This window comes from Oryx dammah, unplaced genomic scaffold, assembly GCF_014754425.2.
Source record: "Oryx dammah isolate SB20612 unplaced genomic scaffold, SCBI_Odam_1.1 HiC_scaffold_25, whole genome shotgun sequence".
In the NCBI taxonomy this organism is placed as follows: Eukaryota; Metazoa; Chordata; class Mammalia; order Artiodactyla; family Bovidae; genus Oryx; species Oryx dammah.
In genome coordinates this window covers 94,258,796-94,283,634 of record NW_024070209.1, presented here as the reverse complement: position 1 = coordinate 94,283,634, position 24,839 = coordinate 94,258,796, and the positions used below count along the sequence as shown (strand labels likewise).

Sequence of the window (24,839 nt, the reverse complement as noted above, 5' to 3'; positions counted from 1 at the left end):
TTGTTTTCTGTAGACCACAATCACACTCACAGTTGTTGTCACCCTGCCATAAATGTTGGAATGTAGTTTTTTCCTAAAAATCAGAACTGTGGTGATACTGGAATGCTGAAAAGACTTAAGGAATCATTAACTTTGATTCCTTGACAAATAGGTTGGTTTTTCTTAATGAAGATAAATTAGAGAGACAGGAGTAAGAATAGGGCATGATGGAAAGTGTGTGCGTGAACTTGGAAGAGTTCTAGGTTTAAGGTGGTTTTTTGCCTCTTCTGTACTCTGTGCCCCCAGTTTGTAAAAGATAAAACTCATTTGTAAAATGGGCTTAAGTCAGCACCTGAAGGGATTATTAGGATCATATTTGTAAATTATAGTCAGGCTTAACAAAAGTTTGCTCTCTCATCCTCTGACTACTTCATGTCCCAGAATGTTAAAAGAAAATTAAAGTGCCTTTACTCAGTCTGTTTTAGTTAAGATTGAGGTATAATTGACATGCCTCTCTGTTTTCATTTTAAAGATTTTTTTTTTAAGGTGGACCATTTTAAAGTCTTTATTGAATTTGTTACAGTATTGCTTCTGTTTTATGTTTTTTGGGTTTTTTTTGACCATGAGGCATGTGGGATCTTAGTTCTTTGACCAAGGATCAAACTTGCACCCCTGCATTGGAGGGTGAGGTCTTAACCACTAGACCACCAGGGAAGTCCCTGTTTTAATTAAGATTTACAATCAACAAATGGCCTGATGGGAAAATGAACTTAAATGGTTATCTTTTTTTATTGACATACAAGGTGGTTTAAAGAGCAGTTTGACTCATTCTTTTTGCTGAGAAGTTTTTATACGTGTATTTTAGGGAGATATCAACCTTTAAATGTAGTGCTGGATGCAGTGAATTTGATAGGCTTTTTGCTTTAGAATTTGATGAATGTATGAATTTTTTAGAAAAACTCATCAGGATGTTCTTAACAAGCCAGATGAATAATGGAATGATAGAGTAGCATTATTTAAGCAATATGTTTGCAACTTTGAAGAATTTCAGAGGTAAAGTACTTTAAAAAGATAAACCCATGAGTGAGTAATCAGTTATATCTAAGGACGAAACGAGCATCATTGCTGTTTTTGGATGCTAATTGTTGGAGGTTCTACTGTCTTGAGTCAAAAATCTATGGGCTCTGAAGTCAGACAAAACTATGTTGAATCTCAGACCTTCCAGTTGTTGGCTGTATGTTTTGGGGTTCGTCATTTTCCTTCCCTAAGCCTCAGTTTCCTGGATTTGTAAAATGGCGAAAGGGTAGTACCTATCTTAAAGGGTTATTTGGAAGAATAAGTGGAAGAATGTACTTGGCACAGTGCCTGCAAATAGTGAATGTAAAGTTCTCCTTTTAGAATAGAATTTCTAGTGGCATATAACAAGTGAAAATGTGCATTTAGTACACTTTTTATTGACATGGCAGTAAGTCTGTGTGGAAGATGCACATGTGAGCAGTCTTAAGGTATCATTTTGAATTTCATTTGTGGTATAATTGCTTCTTTCATAATTGATTTGCTTTGAACTAGAAGTTATAAAAGTAGTAAGTTACTGAGTTATTTTTGTTACTAAGTACTAAGTTATTTTTGATTGCCCACTGCATTGGTAGTTCTGACAGGGTTAGGGTTAAGCTTTTGAAAACCACTCGTATGTATTAAGAGAGAGGGGTAGAATCAAACCAAGTTAGCTATCATCATGGGTTTCCTGCATACCAGACACTGTGCTCTCAGCTTCTGTGCATGGAGTCTTTGAATCCTCACAGCCACTCTGCTGCTGGTGGTTTTAGGCCGCTTTTGCAGATGAGGAAATTGGGACTTTAAAAGTGTTGAGTGACTTTATGTAGCTTGTAAGTAAGAAAACTAGATTCATAGCTGAATCTCCTGAATATTCATTCTCAAATTCTTTGCTTCTGTCTTGTCCCTCCCTCTCCACCCATCTCCCATCACCATGATCAATATAGCAGATATATGCAGTGGCTCCAGAAGTTTCCTTATGCCCTTTTGGAAGGCTTCCTTACCCTAAGATCCATAAGTAACTGCAGTGTATCTGCAGACTGTGTGTGCCTGGGGTCCCAGGAAAAGGTGATGGGCAGGGGTCTTGATCGGACTCACCTGCCCTGTCTGCTGTCTGCCTGTCCGGTTCTGCTTCTTCAGAGCTGTTCCTCGAACATAGCCAAACCCTGTGACCATACATCTGCCTTAGAGCTTCCTTCTTTACAGTCTTTCTGCTCTTGCCCCCATTGTCAACCAATCCCTTCTACTCTTTCTACTACATTCCAGGGGCCAGACAGGAGTATTTCGGGAGCCCCTACCACCAAGATCCGCTGGAGAAGGAAATGGCAACCCACTCCAGTATTCATGCCTGGAAACTCCCATGGACCGAGGAGCCTTGTAGGCTACAGTCCATGGGATCGCAGAGTTGGACACGACTGAGCGACTTCACTTCACTACCACCAGTGAAGTGGCATTTACAGGTTGATTCCAGCCCAGGCCATTTTTCCCCAGAACAATCTCAGTATACTCTCACTGGCTCTGCCTTTATCTTGTCCCTTTATGGTGACACCTTAGAATTCCTGCCACAGGATATGTAGTTAACTTAACCATTGTCTCTCATCAACTCATCAGAAAAATAGCTGCCAGGAAGTTACAGAAGCCTTTCTGTGAAGACTGAGTTTGTTTAGAGTTTGGTCAGTGTCCGTGACTGATGCTGAAAGTCCAGGCGGCACTCTCTGCTTCTCCCTCTCCGGTGTTTCTTCTTCCTCCCCTTCATCTGCCTCCCACTTCTGCTGTTGGTCCTCCCTGGTGTCTGCTCAGGCCCTCCAATCACTTGCTTTCCTGTTGCCTGCCTTTGACCTCTCCTCCCTCACTACTTTCGGGCTGCAGTTTCAAAAAGCACAAATCTAACTACATCATTTCCCAGCTTAAAATTTTCCTCATCTTCCCACTAGAATGAAGGGTCAGCTCTCTCTCTGGCCCATGAGGCTCTCTGGGATTCAGCCACGTGGAATTAGCTACCTGCCTACACCTGTGTCCTTCCCATTTTCATGGCTTTACCCCTGCCATCACTTCTACACCTCGGCTTGGCTCCCATTTACATGTGTGTCAAGCCTCAACCCAGTCTTTATCACCTGTGCCCTGTGAGACCTCTGTACCCTTCTCATAGTTCCATCGTCAGCCTTGTCTCTTAAAAACTCTTCATGTTGTACTTGTTTCCTCTCTGGACTCTATAGTCTTCGTGGGCAGGGTCTGATCTGTTCAGGCCTTATACCCAGTGTTTGGCACACTGTCCCTGGACTGTATTAGTATCAGAGCAGAGCATTAGTAAATGTGTGCTGAACTAAGCTAACCTGTACCTTTCTTCGGGGGGTTTTGCATTATGTGAAATCTGCTTCATTTGTGGTCGTCTTTAAATGCCGTCAACAAGAAGTGCCCTGAGCTTGCTTGGACCTCCTCCTAGTCCTTCCTAACCCCTGTGAGGCTGTAGAAGCAGCGTCTGGTAGTGTAACAGTGCCCATAGCCATCCCACGCAGTTTACATTCTGCACTGGTTTCCCACCCTCCAGACTTTGGAGGTAGATAGGCTCAATGTGAACATGGCTCCTTTGTACCTTTGTTGAGACCCAAGGAGCAAACCCACTCTGTTCCCCGCCTCCCCTCTGTTCTGGTCATAGCCCTTGCGGTATCTGCAGGAATTTATTGGCAGAGTTATCACTGACCGCATTGTTTTACGGAGAGAGAGAGAAGTATTACTAAGATCTTCATCTGGGGCAACTTGGTTTTCATTCGAAGGATTGTTGAACATATTTCTCACTCTTTCTTTAAACCTAGTCTTCCCCCCACCCCTCTGATTATATTTGATTCAGTGCAGCCTAGGAAATATATATTTGTATACACATATGCTGTGAATGATGATTTCCTCTCCTTGTGGAAAGCAGTATGTTCCCATCTCTCTTGGTCCTTTTCCCTCTGGAAGCCTAGGTGTTTTTCCTTCCATTCGCTTGTCTCAGAATCCAGCAGAGCCTCTTGCCCACCATCTTTTTTCCTGTGGTGGGATAGGAAGACATAGGCTTTGGTGATACCAGACACTAACTTGGCATGGATCCCTGAATTCCACTTATACAGAGCTATGTGCCTTCAGCAGCCATCCAGGTGGCTCAGTAGCAAAGAATCTACCTGCAGGGCAGGAGATGCAGGAGACGTGGGTTGATCCCTGGGTTGGTAAGATCCCCTAGAGAAGGCAATGGCAACCCACTCCAGCATTCTTGCCTGGAGAAATCCCATGGATAGAAGAGCCTGCTGGGCTGCAGTCCATGGGGTCTAAGAGAGTCGGACACAACTAAGCATGCGTGTGTGCTTTGAATGCACCATTTACCCTTCCTTGTGCCTCCGTTTCATCTGCAGTACAGGCAGAAATGATGAGGATTAAATAAGGTAACATGAAAGTTTGGCTAAGACCCAGGGATATGGTGGGTGCCCATGTTAGTTCTCGCACAACCTCGTCTTTTTCCTTCTGCCCTTGAACTTGGCACCAATTCTGTTTATAAAGTCTGTGTGTCAGGGCATTCCCATCCGTTTATTCCTCCCAGCAGCCCTTGGGCAGAGGCATTGTCCCTATTCTTCCGACGGCCCTTGTGGCTCAGAGAGAGTTGAGCACTGTCTTCATTAGCAACCCAGTTCTCCCAGGCTTCTCTCATCTTTTTTTGGCCCATTGTAGTTGTGCAGCCTTGCACATCTCTCCTAGCCTGAGTCCTGCTCAGACTTCTGTGCCATTCAGTGATCTGGGACAGACCAAGTTGGCAGGGACTTGGCTGGCAGTTCCTTGAATATGAACTCCCCTTCCCATCTCAGACAAAATCCTTTTTAATCACTCGTGAATCCCCAGCAGGCTTGCCCTTCATTATTTGCGTCACACAGTTCTTGGATGCCACAAGGAAAGAAATGGCAGCACCATCTAGACCTTAAAGACACGGTCACTAAATTAGTCCCCACTCTGGGCACCCTCAGCACCAGCTGCAACTCAGTTACGCCAGACAGTTCAGATGTTTACACAGGCAGACCGTGTTTACCCAAACAGCTCAAGCTGAAAACAAAAACTCAGACATTGTTGCTTTTATCACACAGTCCAGTCTGAAAAAAATTAACCTTTTCCACTATAAAGTATGTGGCTGTACAGGGGGATATATCAGGCCTGTTAGAGGTACGGGAAGCATACTGCTTTTGGGGGACCGGTTTTAAACACTTTTTTGAGCTCTTTAAATTTTATTCAACTGTCAGCCATGAATGGCTCCTTTAGGCCACATCAGTGGCATAGTCAGAACCTCAGCTTCTCAGTAGGCCACTGCAGAATATCCTGCCCAAACCTCTTCCTCTTGTTTGTTTGACTGTCTTTGAATGCTCTTGCTCCCTGGTCCCCAGTTTGGACTTATGCAGTTAGGAAATTCCCCCATTTTGTATTGATTTTTTTTTTTTTTTGGATCTTTGTTTCATAATCAATTTCATGTTTTAGTTTTGGCAGAGCCGTGAATGCATTTGAAGTCAGTGTTTCATTTTTTCATTTGTTGATATTCACACCAAGTGTTGTGCTAGCTGCTGGGATTGAAACGCCCTGATTTTGGTCCTCTTTAGAGTCCAGACTCTTGTCACACCCAGAGTTTTATCTGTTCTGCTGTGATCATCAGAGAAATAGCATTTTTTTACTGTTTCAAGTCAAAGCGACACAAGTATGCAGATTTTCCAAGATGGAGTTTGGACTGCTCCAGTTCTTACTGAGTAAAATCGTTAGTTTTTAGTAAAGGAGCAAACTGTTATGAACTAAATGGTCCTTGTAGATTTAATAGCAAATAGGAAAACTGATGAAAATTGTGGGAGAGTTCAGCTGTGATGCCACCCACATCCTTGTCCCCTCAGGCACAGGCAGGAGAGCCACTGCCCCCGGCTCTTGGTGTGCAGTGGCACAGAAAGCAAGGGGCACCTCTGAAATGCCCTGGAAAACGAGCGCCAGGGTGTGCCATTTGTTACCAAAAAGGCTGAGTTTCTCTTTTCTTCAACCTGCTTAACACTTGCACCTCAGCCACATAAATGGAATGGATTTTTCAGGAAATAAGCAGTTTTGTTTTAACTTCTTTAAAAATTTTTAGTTACAAATCTGTTGTTTCAGATGACTTGCCATATATGTGTGTTTTCAGATTCTGCAGCTGTATATAAAATAGTCGATTGGGTTTTCAGTCAGATGCATATTGAGTACTTTGCCTGCCCCACCATAAAGCACTGTTCATAATGCACGACAGTAGCATGTCGAGGGTGTATTTAAAGAGTATTAATTTGATGCTGAACTGTCCAGGGTGCCCATTGGCTAGATCCCCTACACTCTACTCTGGTGACATTCCCAATCTAAAAATCACTTAAGTGAGAAGAGAGATCTGACTGTTGCTGTAGACAAGAATAATGTGGAAAAGTTTCTTTGCAGTACTATTTTGGACCTGTACCACTGTGGATGCCGAGGTAATCTATCAGTTTGTGAGTGTCTACAAAATGCAACTCTCTAGATAACAGGTTTAAAGTAAAGATTTAATACAGTCTCCATCTCCTCTGATGTTTCAGTGACAGTTTAAAACTCATTCTCTAAATCTCAGCAGACTTTATAGCTAGCAGTGGGCCAATATAAAGTTTAATAGCATTACAACCCATAAATCATCTTTTAAAGATGCTACTAGTAGCTCCAATATTAAATGCAGACAATCGCCTGTGTTATAAATAATTTATCAAACACCATTTCAGATTAGCCTTCCATGCTGAGTTATTTATTTTAGCCTTTTCTGTACGATTCCTAAGGCACTTTTTGAAAGATGCATTACTGGTCAGTTTAATGAACTTGGGGGTCTGTTTTGTCCCCTCAAGCACTCGGGTACAGCTGTGGTGACCATTACATGGCCGACGCGGACCTCTTTGTGCCTTTTACAAGTGCTGCCCATTTGTCATGTAGCGGTAAATGGAGCTGCACATTGGAGTCCAGGGACACATTGTGTGATGCAGTGATGGAGACAAACAGATAGCTCTATAAAGTGCTGCTTGTCACAGCTGACTCGTAGTACAGTACATCACTCTTATTGTAATCTCATTTAAGAAGCAGGGGTGGCCCGGGGGACTGATATTCCCAGTTAGTTTGGTCTTTGTAGCCATAAAGCAGGAAGTGCTCCTTTTATATTCTCTGAACTTTTAGGGAGTGTGCTTTTTGCTTGGATTAATTATTATAGGAACTTCTCCACTGCACTGTGTGAAGGTTTGCCAGCAGGTTTGTTTGGACCTCCTGCTCCTGGCCTGGTGTTTGGTACAGTCAGTCACTCTTTGGAGATAAATTATGTCCCTTGGAGCCCTCTGGCTTGCTGGATTAAATAAGTTACCAGTTTTTAAGCAATAGCCATGTGCCAGACCCATTCAGTAATCATGTGATAAATCTTAAATTATCATCACTATATTACAGAGGAGAGTGAACTCAGAGAGGTGAAATGACTTGCTCAGGGGTGCACAGCAATGAGGAAGTAGGAGGCTGGAGACTGAAACACATTCTGTCTGCCTCCAACCCCGCCTGATGACCTTGAACCTGGGTTGCTCAACTAACTTTTGAGCACCGGGATCATGATGGTGATCTTTTCGCTGAGCAGCTCAAAGTAAAAGGAAGCTGCCATTGGCCTACATAGCCTTTTTTGTGGGGGAGGGTGAGTTGGAGGAGGTAGCCTGAATGAGTCCGGCTGCTCTGCGTACACATTGAATCCAAGTTCCCCTGTGACTAGCAGTGTAAATCCACAAGCAGCTGGCCAGGGGAGGCTGTTGGCCCAACAGTGGGAGAGTGCCTCACACTGGGCCTTAGCAGCTGGGGTCACAGCCTGTGTATAGCAGCTGTCCCCAAGTGGATTCTCCCTAGAACTCTGGTCCCTTTGCCGCTTCCAGAAAAGTGAGGTGGTTTCCCCATGAAGAATGAATCCTAAGGGAAGAAACAATGCTTCTGCACTTACTGTGACCCAGAGACAGATAAAAATGTGTTTTCCCTACCTCTTGCTTTTAGTCTGTGGTTTTTCTCAATAGCTTCCCTAAATATTTGGTAGCACATGTTAAAGACAAGACTTGTTTAATTGTGAAAATCCACTATAAAGAAAACACAGTATGAATATGCCCAGTAGCATATTTGCATATATGTCTAGAATTCTGGGTATGGAGATATGGTAAAGGACCATATTTGTCATAAGATACAGTTCCTGGAATATAGTAGGTGTCTGCAAATATTTGTTGAAGGCATTAACTATGTAAATATTGGGCAGACAGAAAAGCCTTGGTAATTTTCAGCCTATTTGTCTTTTGAGGGTTTTTGGTGGAGGTGAGGAATATGTGAAATAAGACTTTGGATCTTAATGTTCATCTCTGCCATATCACCTTGTAGAAATGTTTAGGTGGTGGTCTGTGGGCAGTGCTTTCCCCACCATGGAAGTGACCATCAGAGGGTCTGTGAGTTGGCTCAACGAGAAATTGGCAACCACCATCTTTCTCTTGGGCTTCCCTGGTAGCTCAGCTGGTAAAGAATCCACCAGCAATGCAGGAGACCCCGGTTTGGGAAGATCCCCTGGAGAAGGGAACAGCTACCCACTCCAGTATTCTGGCTTAGAGAATTCCATGGATTATATAGTCCATGGGGTTGCGAAAAGTCGGACACAACTGAGCGACTTTTACTTTTCATCTTTCTCTTATACTTGTTCAAGTTCTGAAGATTTTTGCTGATGAGGAATGACACCCTGAATCAAGGGGCTGCTGTCTTCCCAACTTGCTCAGGAGCCCCCAGCTCACAGCTGAGACAGGTTACCTATGAGCTGGTGTGGTGGTATGGCTTTCTGGCCCTAGAGCCCAGGGTCCTGTTTTAATTATTTGTGTGACCTTGGGCAGGTCATTGACTCTCTCTCTGCCTTGGTTTCTGACAATACGAACCTCAGAAGATAGTTAAGGGTAGGGGTAGAAATGACGATGATCATCAAAGTCTACCTCAGTACTTGACACACTATAGTAGGTGCTTTAACATTTTCAGTCCTGTGTATATGAGAGGTGGGTAGGACTACAGAAAGAAAAAAAAATATCAGAGACTTGAGATATTTCCTTTTTTAATGAATTGTCTTTCCTAGAATTTGAAGGGGTGGTAGTGGGAGGAATTTAGAAGGTTTATTTCCCCAATTTTTAAAAGCAATTTATGAGTAACTCAGGTTGTATGTAATATATTTTGCATTAATTTTTAAGTTAAAAAATTTTTTAAGTTTTGTACGTTCATCTACTCACATTAAAGAATATTTGTAAACTAGAGGAAGTCTCACCTGTAATCTCAGCACTGTTGGCACCTTGGCATAGCGGATTGTAATGGATTGATGTTAGATGAACATGTCTCATATTGTGTATATTTCAGGTTCTGTAAGTCTTCTCCATCCCCATCCTCAAGTATTAAATAATTTGGGAAATTTAAATCTGCAGGCCTGAGTGCTACCAGCAGTGTTTGTGACAACCACTGGGTACTGTTGGCTGGCTCAGGGCACCAGCATCAGTGATGAGAACAGCAGTGAAATGAAACAGCAGAGGAGAGGAGAGGAGGTGGTAGGTCAGGAGCAGAGGTATAAGCAAGGTACTTTGATACGCAGACCCCACCCCTCCACCAGGTCCCCCAAAACAAGTTGGAATGATTTTGCATTTGTTAACTTAGTGGTTGGTTTTTGCTGTTTCTGTGGTAGCAGCTTGAACATTCTAGATGTTCAAGCTGGTTTTAGAAAAGGCAGAGGAACCAGAGATCAAATTGCCAGCATCCGCTGGATCATGGAAAAAGCAAGAGAGTTCCAGAAAAACATCTATTTCTGCTTAATTGACTATGCCAAAGCCTTTGACTGTGTGGATCATAATAAACTGTGGAAAATTCTGAGAGAGATGGGACTACCAGACCACCTAACCTGCCTCTTGAGAAAACTATGTGCAGGTCAGGAAGCAACAGTTAGAACTGGACATGGAACAACAGACTGGTTCCAAACAGGAAAAGGAGTACGTCAAGGCTGTATATTGTCACCCTGCTTATTTAACTTATATGCAGAGTACATCATGAGAAATGCTGGGCTGGAGGAACCACAAGCTGGAATCAAGATTGCCGGGAGAAATATCAATCACCTCAGATATGCAGATGACACCACCCTTAATGGCAGAAAGTGAAGAAGAACTAAAAAGCGTCTTGATGAAAGTGAAGGAGGAGTGTGAAAAAGTTGGCTTAAAGCTCAACATTCAGAAAACAAAGATCATGGCATCTGGTCCCATCACTTCGTGGCAAATAGATGGGGAAACAGTGGAAACAGTGTCAGACTTTATTTTGGGGGGCTCCAAATTCACTGCAGATGGTGACTGTAGCCATGAAATTAAAAGACGCTTACTCCTTGGAAGGAAAGTTATGACCAACCTAGACAGCATATTAAAAAGCAGAGACATTACTTTGCCAACAAAGGTCCGTCTAGTCAAGGCTATGGTTTTTCCAGTGGTCATGTAATGGATGTGAGAGTTGGACTGTGAAGAAAGCTGAGCACTGAAGAATTGATGCTTTTGAACTGTGGTGTTGGAGGAGACTCTTGAGAGTCCCTTGGACTGCAAGGAGATCCAACCAGTCCATTCTGAAGGAGATCAGCCCTGGGTGTTCATTGGAAGGACTGATGCTAAAGCTGAAACTCCAGTACTTTGACCACCTCATGCGAAGAGTTGACTCATTGGAAAAGACCCTGATGCTGGGAGGGATTGGGGGCAGGAGGAGAAGGGAACAACAGAGGATGAGATGGCTGGATGGCATCACTGACTCGATGGACGTGAATTTGAGTGAACTCTGGGAGTTGGTAATGGACAGGGAGGCCTGGCGTGCTGTGGTTCATGGGGTCGCAAAGAATCCGGCGCAACTGAGTGACTGAACTGAACTGAATGGTAGCAGCAGCCACCTCTCCCTCTATGATGCTTTCTTTGCTCCCACCTTCACTGATTTCTGGTAAGGCTATTGACCTCCATAGACTTGGGAATCCCAGGAGAGAACTTCTAATGAGAGGATCCTGTTTGAATGAATTCTGTGGGGCTGAATACACACAAGAGAATAACTCGTTTTATTGAGGCAACATAGGTGCCACTCAGGAAGTGGGAAAATCTGGTGGGATAAAGATCAGAATAACCCCCAGCCCCTGCTGCTGGGTTGCTGAGGATCCCACTTCCAGCAGGGCCTTCTCTGAGTCTGTAGAGGGCACTCATGTCACTGGAATCCTACTTACTGGCTTTGGGCAGGTTGAGGAGTAGGAGCCCTTCTCAGTACTTGTAGACAGTGAACTTGCTCTCTTTGATCTCAGGCTGGAATTTGGGCCAGGCATCCGAGTTTCTCCAAGGATGTTGCTTGGATGAGCTCTGTATTTCAGCTTGCCAGTTGGACTCCATGCCCTCATGTATGGGGAAGGGGGCTGAAGCTCAAGTTAAAGTCTCTTCTTTGCAAGACTGGTTCATTTTTTTTGTCCTTGTGTGAAGAGATTGAGCCTGCTGTTCCCCAGGTCCTGCCCTGCTGCCTGTGGTGCCTGCCTTCTGCTTTCTGAGTGCCTGGTGTGCAGGCCCTCCCCGAAGTTTTGGTGACCCAGCCAGTGTTCTCACAGCTCCTTCTCAGTTATCCATTAGCCCTTAATATTTTGTGTTGTAGTTACTTGAATATGGTGCTTCTTGAGTAAGAAATAAATTAATCTACATTTTTTTACCAGTAATTGTTGGAGACTTAAGACTTGCTCTTAAAGGAAAGGTAAGAGTGACTCCCAGAAAGGAATCACTTCAGCGAGCATGCAGACTTACTGGTGGGAGGGGACAGGTTCTCTAGTGCAGGAGGTCTCAGCCTTGGGTCTGCTAGCATTTCCCCAGAATTGTGTTTTGGTGTTCATTTTTTTCACCATGATATTGACTTTCTTTCTTATGTTACCAGGAAGCAGATTCCAACCATTTTGGACATTTTTGATCAAGGGTCGGCAAACTACAGCACATGGGCCAAATCTGGCCCAGCACCTGTTTTTGTTTGGTGAAGGTGTATTGGCGCACAGCCACACCCACTCGTTTACATATTCTGTGGCTGTTTTGTGCTGCCTTGACTGAGTAGTTATGATGGAGACTATACACAAACCCAGAATATTTACTACCTCGCCCTTTGTTAGAAAAGTTTACCAACCCCTGTTTTAGATGAAAAAGCTGCTATCAGCCCACAGTCCTATTATGTGGTAGGTGTCTGACGTGAAAGTTTGTTGAAGAGGGCGTGTGTGCATAAAGGGTTTGAAAGGCCTGGTTCTCTTGGCTTACTGGCTGCAGAACCTTGGGCAGATCATTGAAGTACTTTTGAGACCTTTCCTTCATTAATGGGCACTAAAAATGATGCCTGCCTCACAGGTTGGCCTTTTCCCCTCCCCCTTTTCTCTTCCTGCTTCTGACAGCACTCTGGACATCAGAGCAGGCCCTCCATTCGACTGAGAACACTCTTGTTGCTATTTTCTTTCTCAGGAGGAGGAAGCTAAGAAGCTGGTGAGTGAAGCCATAGCAGCCGGGATCTTCAACGACCTGGGGTCTGGAAGTAACGTTGACCTGTGTGTCATCAGCAAGAGCAAGCTGGATTTTCTCCGTCCGTACTCAGTGCCCAATAAGAAGGGGACCAGGTAAGTGAAGGCTTCTTGTGGCCACCCTTACTATATACATGGCATCCGAACAGGACTTCCTTTTATTTGTACCCATGTTAAGCCATTGTACCCAGGCCAGCTTTACTCAACAGACCTTTGCATCAGCTTTTGACTGGGAACTGCTGTCAAGTATAGGAAAGTGATGTAATCTGTAAAATGTTGATGGGAGATGTTGAGTGGACAGATTCCTAGACTGCGGATTATGGGAAGAGGTTTGAATTCAGCATGTGCTGGCCTTTCTCTGCTTCCTTAAAGATGCCTCTGAATTCTGTATGAAGTTCTGTGAGAAGGTACATTTTCCAGGGCAGCCAGCCCAAAGCTTTTTCTCAGAGTGGTTCAAGAGTCTGAAATGGTTATCAGCCATTGGTTAAAAAGTCTCCAGAAGTTAGCCTTTGAGAGCTAACTGGTGCTTCTTCCTATTGTGGAGGAGCCATGCCACTTCCTTAGCCTGTGGCGTGTGCTGAGCTGGCGCTGCAGCCCAGCTCAGAATGGGCGAGGGGGCGAGGTGCGCATCAGTTTGCTTATGTAACTGGAAAGTGGCCAGCCCTGGTGGCAGGTGAGCCGCTCAGCAGCAGTCTCGAACGGCTGTGCAGCTGCCTAACCTCTTCCTGGAGGCTGAGCCACTCAAAACGTGGCTCCTGAGCTCTGCTCCAGCGGCCTTCATCTGAATGTACTCAGGAGCAGTTAGAAACTCAGCCCCAAGTTCGGCTAGAGGAGAGCAAGCACACCCCCTTCCTCAGTGCTGCTTCAACTCCCACCACATGTACTCAACTCCAAGTCGGGTAATTCACAAGGAAAGGAAAGAACACTGAGAAGTAGCAGGTGTTCAGTGCAGTGTGTGCTCAGCACCGTGGACCCGCGGAGTGTTTGAGACAGGCAGGACAGCACAGCAGAGTAGAGCTCTGGCTTGGGGTGGGGACTCTGGGCACCTGTCTTGGGGTGGGGACTCTGGGCACCTGTCTTGGATCACCTCGGGGCTGGACAAGGTGATCTCTGCTGAGCCAATGGGACTCCTCGGGCCCTGGGTGGGAAGGGAAGCAACCTTTCGGGCCTGGGCTGCGTTGGACCTGGCCTTGCATGTTCGCACTGGCTCCTCTGCAGCAAGGTATTGCGGTCCACTGTTGCTTCACGTAGAAGTGCTCCCTTTGTGCTGCTGAAACCAGGTGCCATAACCCAGGGTGGGAGGAGACTCTCCACTCCTCCCACAGACTTTGTGGTTCAGGAGTCCAGCACACAGGAGTCCCGTGGGGCTCTGGCTCCAAGGCCACAAGCCTCCAAGGGTCCGTCCAGTCGGGGAAGGAGCACCATCTCCACACCGGAGCCGAGGGTGGGCACACCTGAAGGAGGTGCTGCTGCTCGGGCCCTTTTAAGAGCAGGGTGGGGACTGGGGGGATGGTTCGCAGAACTAAAGGCCCACTGTTCGTGGCTGTACAAACTCCTGGTTTTGTACAGAGCTGTTATGTCACCCTTTCTTCTGTCTTCTGCCCTCTTTGAGCACAAGCTGCCAGGTGAGAGGATGGCTTTTCAAGGAGTACCTGGTCATGGCACAGCCAACAGCGTCCGTGGACAGAAAGTGTCTCAGCTGCAGACAGGCGAGAGGAACAGTTGGACTTGTGCTGCTTGAGTGTTGTCTCCCTGGTCCCACTGTGAAATTAGCAATTCAGATTTTATCTTATAGGCTGCCATGCTCAGAGAAACCTTTCAGATTCACCTAAGCAAAGTGGTGTTGGGTGAGCGTTAGTGGTGATCTACTGTGTCCCTTTAGGGACAGTTAACTTTCCCTTCTTGAGTCTCGAGTGTGGTCAACAGTGACAAGCCCAGAGTCTGGCTGTGGGTCATTTTTGTACTGTTAATGCTTCCAGATATTTTTACCATGTTTATGGTTACAGTTATGTCATCCGGGGCAGTGGCACCTTAATGAAAGGATTGACTTCCTGCTGGTTACTGAAGGTAACTTCAGTATTAATGGTTCTTAATGCTTTAGGGAGGTTGAAGCTTGAAGGCAGAGGAACACATGCGTCTCCTGGGGATGCGGAGGTGGGAAAGGAAATTCGAGGGTCCACTCAGTGCCAGGGGCTCGATCTTACCTCTTGCCATGTGCATCCTGTCTTCCTGTAGCCCCATTTTGTAGCACTTGAGAGTCGAGGAAAGTGACCTTTAGGGGAGCGGAATCCCCCCTGCTTCGAAGAACTGGGAGTCAGGAGAGCCAGGACTCCAGTCTAGGCCGGCTTGCCCCCTAAGTACTTGTCCCTCTCTCCAGCCCTCTGTCAGGCCCCTAGGGGATCCTTAACTCTCTGCTTTTGTCTTTTTCTCACTAGGTTTGGCCGGTACAGGTGTGAGAAAGGGACCACTGCTGTCCTCACTGAAAAAGTCACAACCCTGGAAATTGAGGTGCTGGAAGAAACAGTCCAAACAATGGACACGTCCTGAATGGTGTCAGTGGCTGGCTGGCTACCACTCTGGAAGACTGGGGACAATGGAGGCTCCCCCTGTAAGACATTCGGCCAGTGTTTGCTGAATGAACCCAATAAAAAATGAAAACAAAATTAAGTGGCTGAAGTCAGAGCTAGTGGTTTCCCACCCCTGTGCTAACTTACTTTTCTCTTTGTTCAAGGTAGTCCCAGGTTTCTTCCTTTTCTTTGCTGCTTAGGATGAGTGCAGCACAGCCAAGTAGGAAAGAACCACTCATCAGTTCTCAGTACCAAGAACAAGCAGGTAGGTGGACAGTGTTGCTTTGCTCTAGCTGCGTGACCCTGGGTGTACTCCACTTTGCCCAGTTTCACAGATGTCCCAAGAATGCTTGGGACTTACTGTCTGTTAGGAAATGACTGTTATTCCAATACTCAGGCCTGCTGAATGGTTGAAATTGTGTACCTCCAGAGGGTCCTTGTACTAAGCAGAATTGTTCTCAAGGGGTCGAAAGTTGATGGCATGCAGAAAGCTAGTTCATCTGTGTCCAAAGCCGATATTGCCAAGGGAGACAGACACAGTAGGGATTCTGAGAGCCATAAGCAGAATATTTGCAAAAAGTCTGCCTGGAATCAGAAAAACTTTCAGTGCTAAGTGCCAGACAGACAGAGTCTGACTGTCCTCCAGGGCATGCTCATCTTGGGGACATGAGAAAGGCCCGGTGCCATGGTCTCCCAGAGTGAACCCAGTCTTGGGCAAGCTGCCCCGGTTAAACTGCCAGGAGTGGGGTGGGGAGAACAATGCGATTATTTAGGATAGCAACTTGGCTGACAATTTATCAAAATTATCTGGGGAGCTTAAAAAAATTCCCAGATTACTCAGTGTCTGGGGCCTGAGAAATTGTGTTTTTAAAAGCAGCTTTAGAGATTGTGCTGCAGTGTGAAGCTGTTTTAAAAGAACTCACGAATCATACGCATTCACAAAAGGACCCCTCTTACCCATTTTATTTCAACCATGGAGGATGAGTACAAAGCAGAGGCTGCATCTGAAGAAAATCTCTCAAACGCGACAGTATTACAGTAGAACAGAGTTCACACAAGAAATCGGCACACTGGCCCGACCCAACTCCTTTGTCCCCAGGAAGGCCTGACCAGGACACCAGTGGGGCGGACACATGCACTGTCTGTCTGGAGGGCTGAACTGTCACCAAGTCAGTGGGCGACGATGTAGACCATTTGAGGATTAACTTGAGTGTAAAAACAAAATTCAAACTACTTCCTTCAGAGCTTCAGTTTTCCTTAAGTTCACATTTATAAATTAATCTTCACAGTTAATCCTATTTGGGAGCAAGAAATAAGTGAACACAGTTCTGGTTTTCTACAAATAACACAGCCGTACATTAACTCTTGACTTGCATGGTCTGTGGATTTCAGCTTTGTGAAGGGGTGAGTAGCTACCATTTTTGGATCATTTGCCATGAGCTAGATAATTAACATATTTTATCTCAAATTCTGTCAGCAACCCTGAAGACAGATGTTATTAAGTCCATTTTATAGATGAGGCAACGGTCTCAGAGGTTAAGAAGCTTGCCCAGGATCATGCCAGGAAGGTGCAGGACCAGCACAAAGCCCGTATAGTTTTATTTCCTGTGCTTCCTTCTCAGCGAGGAAAACACTTCACACTGATCATTAAATGAACCGCCAGCATTCAGGCCAGTGATGAGGGCCCGGTGCTGGCGGGTGTTCAGAAGAGGGCTGAGCCGACTGCACAGAGAACACTCATGGCTTTCAAATACTCTTTGCCTCTCTGTCAGATGCTGGGTTCACCTCCTCGTCATTTATCAAGTTATAAACATAGAGAAAAATATTAGGAAAATCTCCACTCTACTTAAAAAAAAAAAAATTTCCACTTTCTTCCCTTACAACAGAGTAAATTAAGCACACAGCTTGATTGTTTGAAAAGATTCTAAGAGCTAAACTTGCCACTATCCATTTTAAAAGGCTCACTACAAATCAGAGAGTCTCCTGTATTCTCCTGTTACTACAGACCTTAACAGGTCACTGAAGGAATTATCCAAAAGATTCACATTACAGTCCAGATATAAGGGGTGTGTCAGTGGCTCACTGAACCATCCACCCCTTGCAACCCAGCTGAGAGTGTTCACAACAGTTTAAAGAAAGGAGTTTCAAATGTGACCACCAGTAACACGTGACCAGTGCCCCTCCCCCCAGCAGCCCGGTATTCAGCATCTGCTATGAAGCCTGGGCCCCTCTTTGGGGAACCTGCTGAACCAGCTACCAGGTGGCCACTTTGGAGAAGACTCAGGTAAGGCAGGTAAGGTGTGGCTTCTGAGAAGGCATGCTGCATCCACGCTCAGGTGCTTGAAGTCCACACATGCATCTGTTTGGCAATCTGGTGCACATAGGTGATGTCGGGTCTCTGGTTGGGGTCAGGGTGGATACACATGCTGACCAGTTCTCGTAACTGCAAAAGACAGATGATGCCTATTACTCCCAAGCAGCCTTGTTGAGGTTCTGCATTAACTCATTAACCTTCACGGTTCCTACACGATGAGCAGAGACATTCAAGACGGGTGAGTGGTGGGCACACAGGGCCAGTGTTTGGCCTGTCTGGTCCCAAGGCCCGGTCTTAGAGACCCTGAGAGTGCTGCCTCCGAAGAATTGTGAACTTCTGCTATCTCCACTCCTGGGTAAATCTGTGTACTGTGTGTGTGTCTGCTGTCAGTCATGCAGATGCCCAAAGCAGAGGGCAAAACTCAAGGCAAGGGCTTATTGATCATAATAAATGCATTAACATGCAGCAGAGCTGCAGTCTGCCCACCCCCTGGCCTCTTTATTGTGCTCATGAAAGACGGAGCTTTTAATTATACAGACACTGAAGGCTGCTCCTGCCTCTGGGTGGGGGAGGGGTACCTTGAGCCTCTGATCACCTCCATTCTTCTGATAGCCAGAGTGCCAATTATTTTAATGGTAATTAAAATAATGACCTTAGAAAGCCTACATCTTAACTTGCATCACTGGGCTCACTGCAGTTTTTTCTTTTTCATTTAAATACCTGCTGCTGGAAGGGCTGGCCAGGCGCAGCAGGGAGAAGGGAGATCCTGACTTAAGGGGGCTCACACGGACTCTGGGATAGGCCCAGTGGGTCTGGTGGTGCGCACTTCCTGCTTCACTCCTGAGCTGTTCCAGGCTGAGGGATCTGGGGTTCCTCCTCCTGGGAGAGGTTTCAGCATGTGTGCTGCCTTACTGGAGACTTCACTGCTTTATAAACTCTGGGAAGCTCCTGGCCAGAGGCAGCCGAGCCTGCAAGACCAAACTCCAGAACCATAATGTTTGGGGGCAGTGGCTGTGAAAGTGCCCAAGAAAACCACATTAAGGTAGTCTGTGAGTAGACCACACAGTTGGCAACAAGTGTGTGCCTGAAAATTTCAAAAGAGAGTGTCTTATTCCTAAAAGGAGATAGAACTTCAAAAGTGAGGTGTGCAGAAGGGCTCCAGTGCTAAGAATTAACACCTCCAGGACAGCTGGTGAAAGCCAGGTGCTCTGGGGTGGAGGCACTCTGGATGGTGGAAGGACTGACTTGGGAGGGAAGAGGGCCAAAGGCTTTGTGAGAATTCCTTCATTCCAGCTTCACAACTATGAGACAGAGCTGACAGTTCCCATTGACAAACTGGCAAATTGAGGCCCAGAGAAGTCATTTGCTCCAGGTGGTATGACTCCAACCTTCTTAACAATTTCCAACAAAATTCCTATTTCAAGGCGTCCCTGGTGGCTCAGGGGAAAAGAATCCACCTGGCAACACAGAAGACACGGGTTCGATCCCTGATCTAGGAAGATGCCACATGCTGTAGAACAATTAAGCCCCTGCACCTCAAGTACTGATCCTGGGCTCTAGAGCCGAAACTACCGAGTCTACATGTCCTGTGTGCCCTAGAGCCAGTGCTCTGCAACAAGAGAAGCCACTGCAATGAAAGCCCATGAACCGAAACTAGAGAGCAGCCCCCACTCAGCACAACTAGAGAAAAGCCCTCTCAGTAACAAAGACCCAGCCCAAGCAAGAATACAGATTAAAAAAAAAAAATCCAAACAAAACGAGAAGAAAAACCAATGCAACTGTTAAGGTGGCGAACAACTCAACTACTTTCTCCTTTCCTACCAGCTTCCACCCCAGAGCATAAGTACTTCCTCCAAAGGTCACAGGAGAACTCTGCAAGCCACTGAAGCAACAGCCACAAGAGAGTGCAGTGAGCAACTCCAGGGACATGCACTCCTGCCCACCCTCTGGCTGCTGCCAGGAGTCCGCAGAGCCGGCAGGCATGGGAACAAAGGCTGCCAGGAGAAGGGTGGCCGAGGCCCCTTCTAGTCAGCCTGCTTGGATGCAGGGTTAGCACACACTGGGACACCTGGTCGCTATAGTCTGGTGGGCAAGGACTGCTCCTTCCAGAACCTTCACAATGGTGAAGTGAGCAGTCTGGACGCTGCCTTGCCTTGGCTGGACGACTGGCTATGGAAGAGGGCTACACCCTCAGGAAACAGGATGGCATGGCAGCTAGGTAGAGGGTCATCTGGGTCAAACACTGCTTTCATCACAAGCAAGTTACATAACCCCTCTGAGTCATTTAACCTTCCTGGTAAAATGGCATTATGGGCAGGGGGATTCATCAGTCCTAAATGTGAGCTGTTGTTACTGTGAGGCGATGGCCTGTGGTCCTGCAGGGTGGGCCCAGGGAGACTCAGACTCCCTGTCACACCCCCTAGTCCTGACCCTGAACACAACCCATGGAGCGTTTCCTTTGAGCCAGGTTCTGCTACAGCAGTGGCTCCTCTGGCTGATGATGGTGGTAAACGTTAGCCTGGTGCTGGACTGAGCACATCCCCCCTGCGTTACCTCAATCCTCTGCGGGAGATTCCAAGACTACCGCTGTTTTACAGATGAGGAAACAGACTCAGCTCAGTGACTCGCCCAAGAAGAGTGAGGGTGAATATGTTACACTCTTAACCACTCTGGGCTGTAAACCTATCCTCTCCTCCTCATCTTTTATTCATGAAGGCAAAACATCAGCCCTGCTTTTAAGAAGAGGGACCTGAGGCAGAAGACACTCTCCCACAGCCTTATCCATCATGGCCTGACTGCCAGACTTGCCAGAGTCTGTATCCAGAGCCCCTGCCCTCAGTGTAGAATGTTGAAAATAAGACCACCAAAAGGGTGTGATGCGGGTCTGTGACAGCAAGGAGACTGGTCTGCTTGCTGTGGTTTCCTCTCATGGGAGCAAGGTGGCTGCCAATGGTAGCATGGGGCCAGCGAGGCCCTGCCACCCCTTGTGTGCCTCCTGTTGTCTGAGCCTGTCTTGGGTTCCCAGAGCATCGAGCCTCACTCCAGCCCTGAGCTGGGAACCAAACGGTCAGAAGGGGGCAGGTGGGGCAGCTCCCGCCAGTTCCTATCCAGTGGGTGGGCTGCAGCCCTGCTGTCGGGGGCCACACCAGGTCCCCGAGACCTGCTTCTTAATCTGCCCCCAACCCTGAGTCCCTCACACCAGGAAGTGGATAAGTCACTTCCTTCTGCACCCTGTTAAGTGAACCCAGGCTCAGCCCCTCCTGGAGCCTCACTGGTCGTCGGAGCTCACCAGGCCCAGCCCTGGCGGCAGCAGACCCACCTTCTCAGAGTAATGTTCCCCGGGGAGAGGTGGGTAGTCACACTGCTCGATCTTCTGGCAGAGAGAGAAGAGATTCATTTTGTCTCCATAGAAGGGGCTCTGAAGAGCTGCCATCTGCAAGGAGAGGGATGAGAGAGGAGTTTTTGGCCCTGAGGTCCAGGGGAGAAGGGGCTGCTCCTGCCGGTGGGGGGATGGGGAGTGGGGAGGTGCTTCCAGGTCCTCACTGCAGCAGCTGTCCAGCAAGCACCCCCCCCAATCCTGAGGAAGCTGGGGTGCAACAGCAAGAGGCAGTTTTAACACGATCCTTGTAAAATAAGCACATTAAATGGGACATAGTTTTCAGTGACAAAACTAAGGCAAAGAAGAAGGTGCATCTGTGTCCTGAGGGCCAGCTGTGTGCAGGCGCCTGCCTGCCCACAGCTCAGCTCCCAGGGGCTGATTTTGGTCGTAAGTACACAGGGCATGGGGAGACAGGCCCTGCTCAGGAGGAGCTGTGCTTGGGACTAGTGGGTTCCTCTTGTCACATGGTCTTATATTTCTAAAGAGCAGTTCTGAAGACACTCATGGGAGGATGTCTATTTCAGAAGTAAATTTAGGAAACTGCCTACCTAGATATGCAGATGACATCACCCTTAAGTCAGAAAGTGAAGAACTAAAGTCGCTTTTGATGAAAGTGAAAGAGAGTGGAAAGTTGGCTTAAAGCTCAACATTCAGAAAACTAAGATCATGGCACCTGGTCCCATCACTTTATGGCAAATAGATAGGGAAACTGGGGAAACAGGGGCTGACTTTATTTTGGGGGGCTCCAAAATCACTGCAGATGGTGACTGCAGCCATGAAATTAAAAGGCGCTTACTCCTTGGACCAACCTAGATAGCATATTAAAAAGCAGAGAGATTACTTTGCCAACAAAGGTCTGTCTAGTCAAGGCTATGGTTTTTCCAGTGGTCATGTATGGATGTGAGAGTTGGACTATAAAGAAAGCTGAGCACCGAAGAATTGATGCTTTTGAACTGTGGTGTTGGAGAAGACTCTTGAGAGTCCCTTGGACTGCAAGGAGATCCAACCAGTCCATCCTGAAGGAGATCAGTCCTAGGTGTTCATTGGAAGGACTGATGTTGAAGCTGAAACTCCAATACTTTGGCCACCTGATGCAGAGAGCTGACTCATTTGAAAAGACCCTGATGCTGGGAAAGATTGAGGGTAGGAGGAGAAGGGGATGACAGAGGATGAGATGGTTGGATGGCATCACCGACTCAATGTACATGAATTTGGGTAAACTGGGAGTTGGTGATGGACAGGGAGGCCTACCGTGTGGCGGTTCATGGGGTCGCAAAGAGTTGGACACAACTGAGCGACTGAACTGAACCTATCTAAGGACTAACATTTGATGTGTGGGGTGGAGGGGGTGGGGAGGCATTTTTGGCTTTCATTCTGGCTGTGCTCCAGCCTGTTACAGAGCTGCTGTGGAAGCCAGTGAACCCCGTCTCAGGGCAGAACGTGGTAGGTAGCCCGGCAGCTTTAGTTTCCTGGCCTGCTCCGGTGTTCTGTTCAGCCCGTGAATAGGTCAGCTGACCCTGAGAGTATAGCCTGCCTCCTTCAGGAGGCACAGGGGGCTTCAGACCCCACACTGTCCTTGGGCTTCCAAATTGCCTTTGGAGAGGCAGTGTGGCCTGGAGACCTGGGGTTTCCTCTGGCCCAGGTCAGGAATCTCCCCAGAGCAGCACCTGTGGGCCCAGGGCCCTGGCTGAGTGATTTCAGAGGGGTGCTGAGCCTTACCGCTCTCTTCCGCCTGACCAGGGGCTTGGGCCCCTCTGAGGAGGGCTGCAGACCACCTGGACTGTGAAGCCTCCCATGGGAAGGCTGCAGGGAGTGGCCGTGGCACTTGGCAAACCAGGAGGGGTGTGCAGAAACGGGGAACTGTCTTTACCAACTAGCGTGCAAAATGGCATCGCTTGGGTGATGTATTTCCAATAATTAAAACGAGAACCTCAGGTGCAAAGGGTTAATTGGGCAGTTTCAAAGGGACATCTGTTGCCCCGGCAGAGAGCAGCTGAGGCTCCAGGGCGGTCACTCAGGGTGATCTGGTGCCCTTCAAGTCAAGGCAGGTGGGTTAAGGTGGATTTTCCTGGAAAGTGTTTCTGTCCAAAGTAGAAAGGATGTTTAAATGCTGGCCCCACTAACATGGGCTCTGGTTTTCCACGTGTCTGACCTGGGATAGGGACTGGGTGATCCTTTCAACCAGCCAGCCTGATCTGATTTGCACAATAGGGCCCCAGAATGGTGAGGCCTGAGCCCTGTACATGCCGTTCCCTGCAGATAACCTCTCCATCCCCTCCAGCGCCTTCCCCAGTTTCAGAAACGCTTTCTGAACAGGGTCAGCAGTGAGCTCTGCCAGAGGAGCCCTCTCAGCCTCTCCAGCTCACAGTGGCTTCTACATCCGTACATGCAGATTCTAGTGGAAGCGGCATACCCCTGCCCCTCCTCCCCAGGCCGCTTCCCCTCCAGCTGCTGGCCACAGGCCTTCCACCCGGATCAGAGCGTCACCCTGTGAAGGAACCTCTGGGGTTGCTGGAGACACTGGGATTAGAACGATTAGCCCGGATGTCGAGATCCCCTTGTACCGGCGACCACCCACCTCTGATTGATCGAAGCAGAGGAGGAATGGCTGTTTGGGGCTGACACTGGTTGCCTCGTTAGGACTGCCAATGCTACGGCTCTCAGCGCTGCTCCTCAGATGCAGAACTTTTCCTCCCTGGCGTCATTGGGATGACACATGGCCAGAGAGATGGGCGAGTATGGGCGCTTGCCCCCGCCGGGAGGGCTCAGGGAAACTGGTGTGTGATTTGAGATGTCAGAAGGAGAAGTGGTCTCTGACTCAGAGGGGACAGCAACTGCCTTTGACTCTGGCCCTGTCAAGGCCTCAGACATCCGTCTCATCACCAGTTTCTCCCAATCTCGTCCAGGAGTGAAGGCTTACCCCAGGGGCTAGCTGCCAAGCAGTCTGCTGCCCTGCTTCCCCAGACCCTTCTCTGGCTCAGGCCAGAATAAAGCAGGATTCCACACAAGGCACAGCTCCACCCTGGTCTTCCCTCCCTCCCCCTCCGGCCCACTTTCCTGCTGGTCTCAGCCTCGAGGCTGCTGTGAGAAGGCCCCCCACTGAGGGCCCTGATTCCTTCAGCTCCACGCTCAGAGCTGAGCTCCCATGTAAATAAGTAAATTCTGCAGAGCCCAGGCTGCCTGCTGAGCGCCTCCATGGGCGTGCCAGGTAATGAAAACAAAGCACCAGGCCTTCCAACAGGCCAAACTCAGGTATCCCTGCTGGGAGCTCCTGGAGGGGCCACTGCAGTTGCTGGGGGCTCCTCACAACCAGTCCTTCCCCCCCAAAAGGGGCTCTGAGCCGAGGCACCGCATCTCTTTCTCCACTGTCACACCTCCCCTGCTGGCTGGGGAGAAGGGATGAGGCCCTGGCTTCTGTTCACAGAAGGGTGGGTATCTATGCCCGGGTACCACTGCCCATGGAGGCCACTTCTTGCTGTGTGACCCTGGAAGGTCTCTCCACCCCTCCCAGCAAAGCTGGGACTGGCCTAGTGTCATTCTTGGGATCCACTCCAATGTCCAGGGCAGTGCGGCTCCCAGCCGCTGAGCTGTTAGGCCTGTTTGTCCCATGCGGACCTCTTCAGGACAGATCCCACTTGGCACCCACCAGAGGGGTGCAGGCCAGGTGTACTGCTTTGTGGCAGCTCCTCACTAGCCATGGGGTGATGGCAGCATCTTAAGGTGACCTCAGGAGGTTTTTAGTGGACATCTGGATGCCCAGGTGGAAGGTGATGTGGTGGGCTGAATAAAGGTCCCCAAAGATGTTCACATCCTAATCCCGGGAGTCAGCAAATGTGTTGCCTATATGGCAAAATAAATTTGGCAGACGTTATGAAATTAAGGATCCTAGATAAGGGGAGAGTCCTACGTGATCCAGTGGGCCCTACTACATGTAAACACAGTATC

The 24,839-nt window shown here is 47.8% G+C and overlaps 2 protein-coding genes across 3 annotated transcripts in view; one reads left to right on the top strand and one right to left on the bottom strand.

Moving 5' to 3' along the window:
* PSMB7 (proteasome 20S subunit beta 7) overlaps positions 1-15,301 on the top strand; it is a 56,458-nt gene extending 41,157 nt beyond the window's left edge. Inside the window, exons 7-8 of the mRNA XM_040225100.1 lie at positions 12,579-12,730; positions 15,070-15,301. Coding sequence (XP_040081034.1) covers positions 12,579-12,730; positions 15,070-15,181 — 264 coding nt within the window. The 3' untranslated portion in view covers positions 15,182-15,301. The remainder of the gene's footprint in view (positions 1-12,578; positions 12,731-15,069) is intronic.
* An 835-nt stretch (positions 15,302-16,136) lies between these two features.
* NEK6 (NIMA related kinase 6) overlaps positions 16,137-24,839 on the bottom strand; it is an 83,917-nt gene continuing 75,214 nt past the window's right edge. The window contains exons 9-10 of one of the 2 annotated variants that reach the window (XM_040225098.1): positions 20,835-20,948; positions 16,137-17,644 (exon numbers count right to left, since the gene is read on the bottom strand). In XM_040225098.1, the coding sequence (XP_040081032.1) occupies positions 17,534-17,644; positions 20,835-20,948 (225 nt within the window). In that variant the 3' untranslated portion in view covers positions 16,137-17,533. The remainder of the gene's footprint in view (positions 17,645-20,834; positions 20,949-24,839) is intronic. The other variant, XM_040225099.1, reaches the window with a different exon arrangement.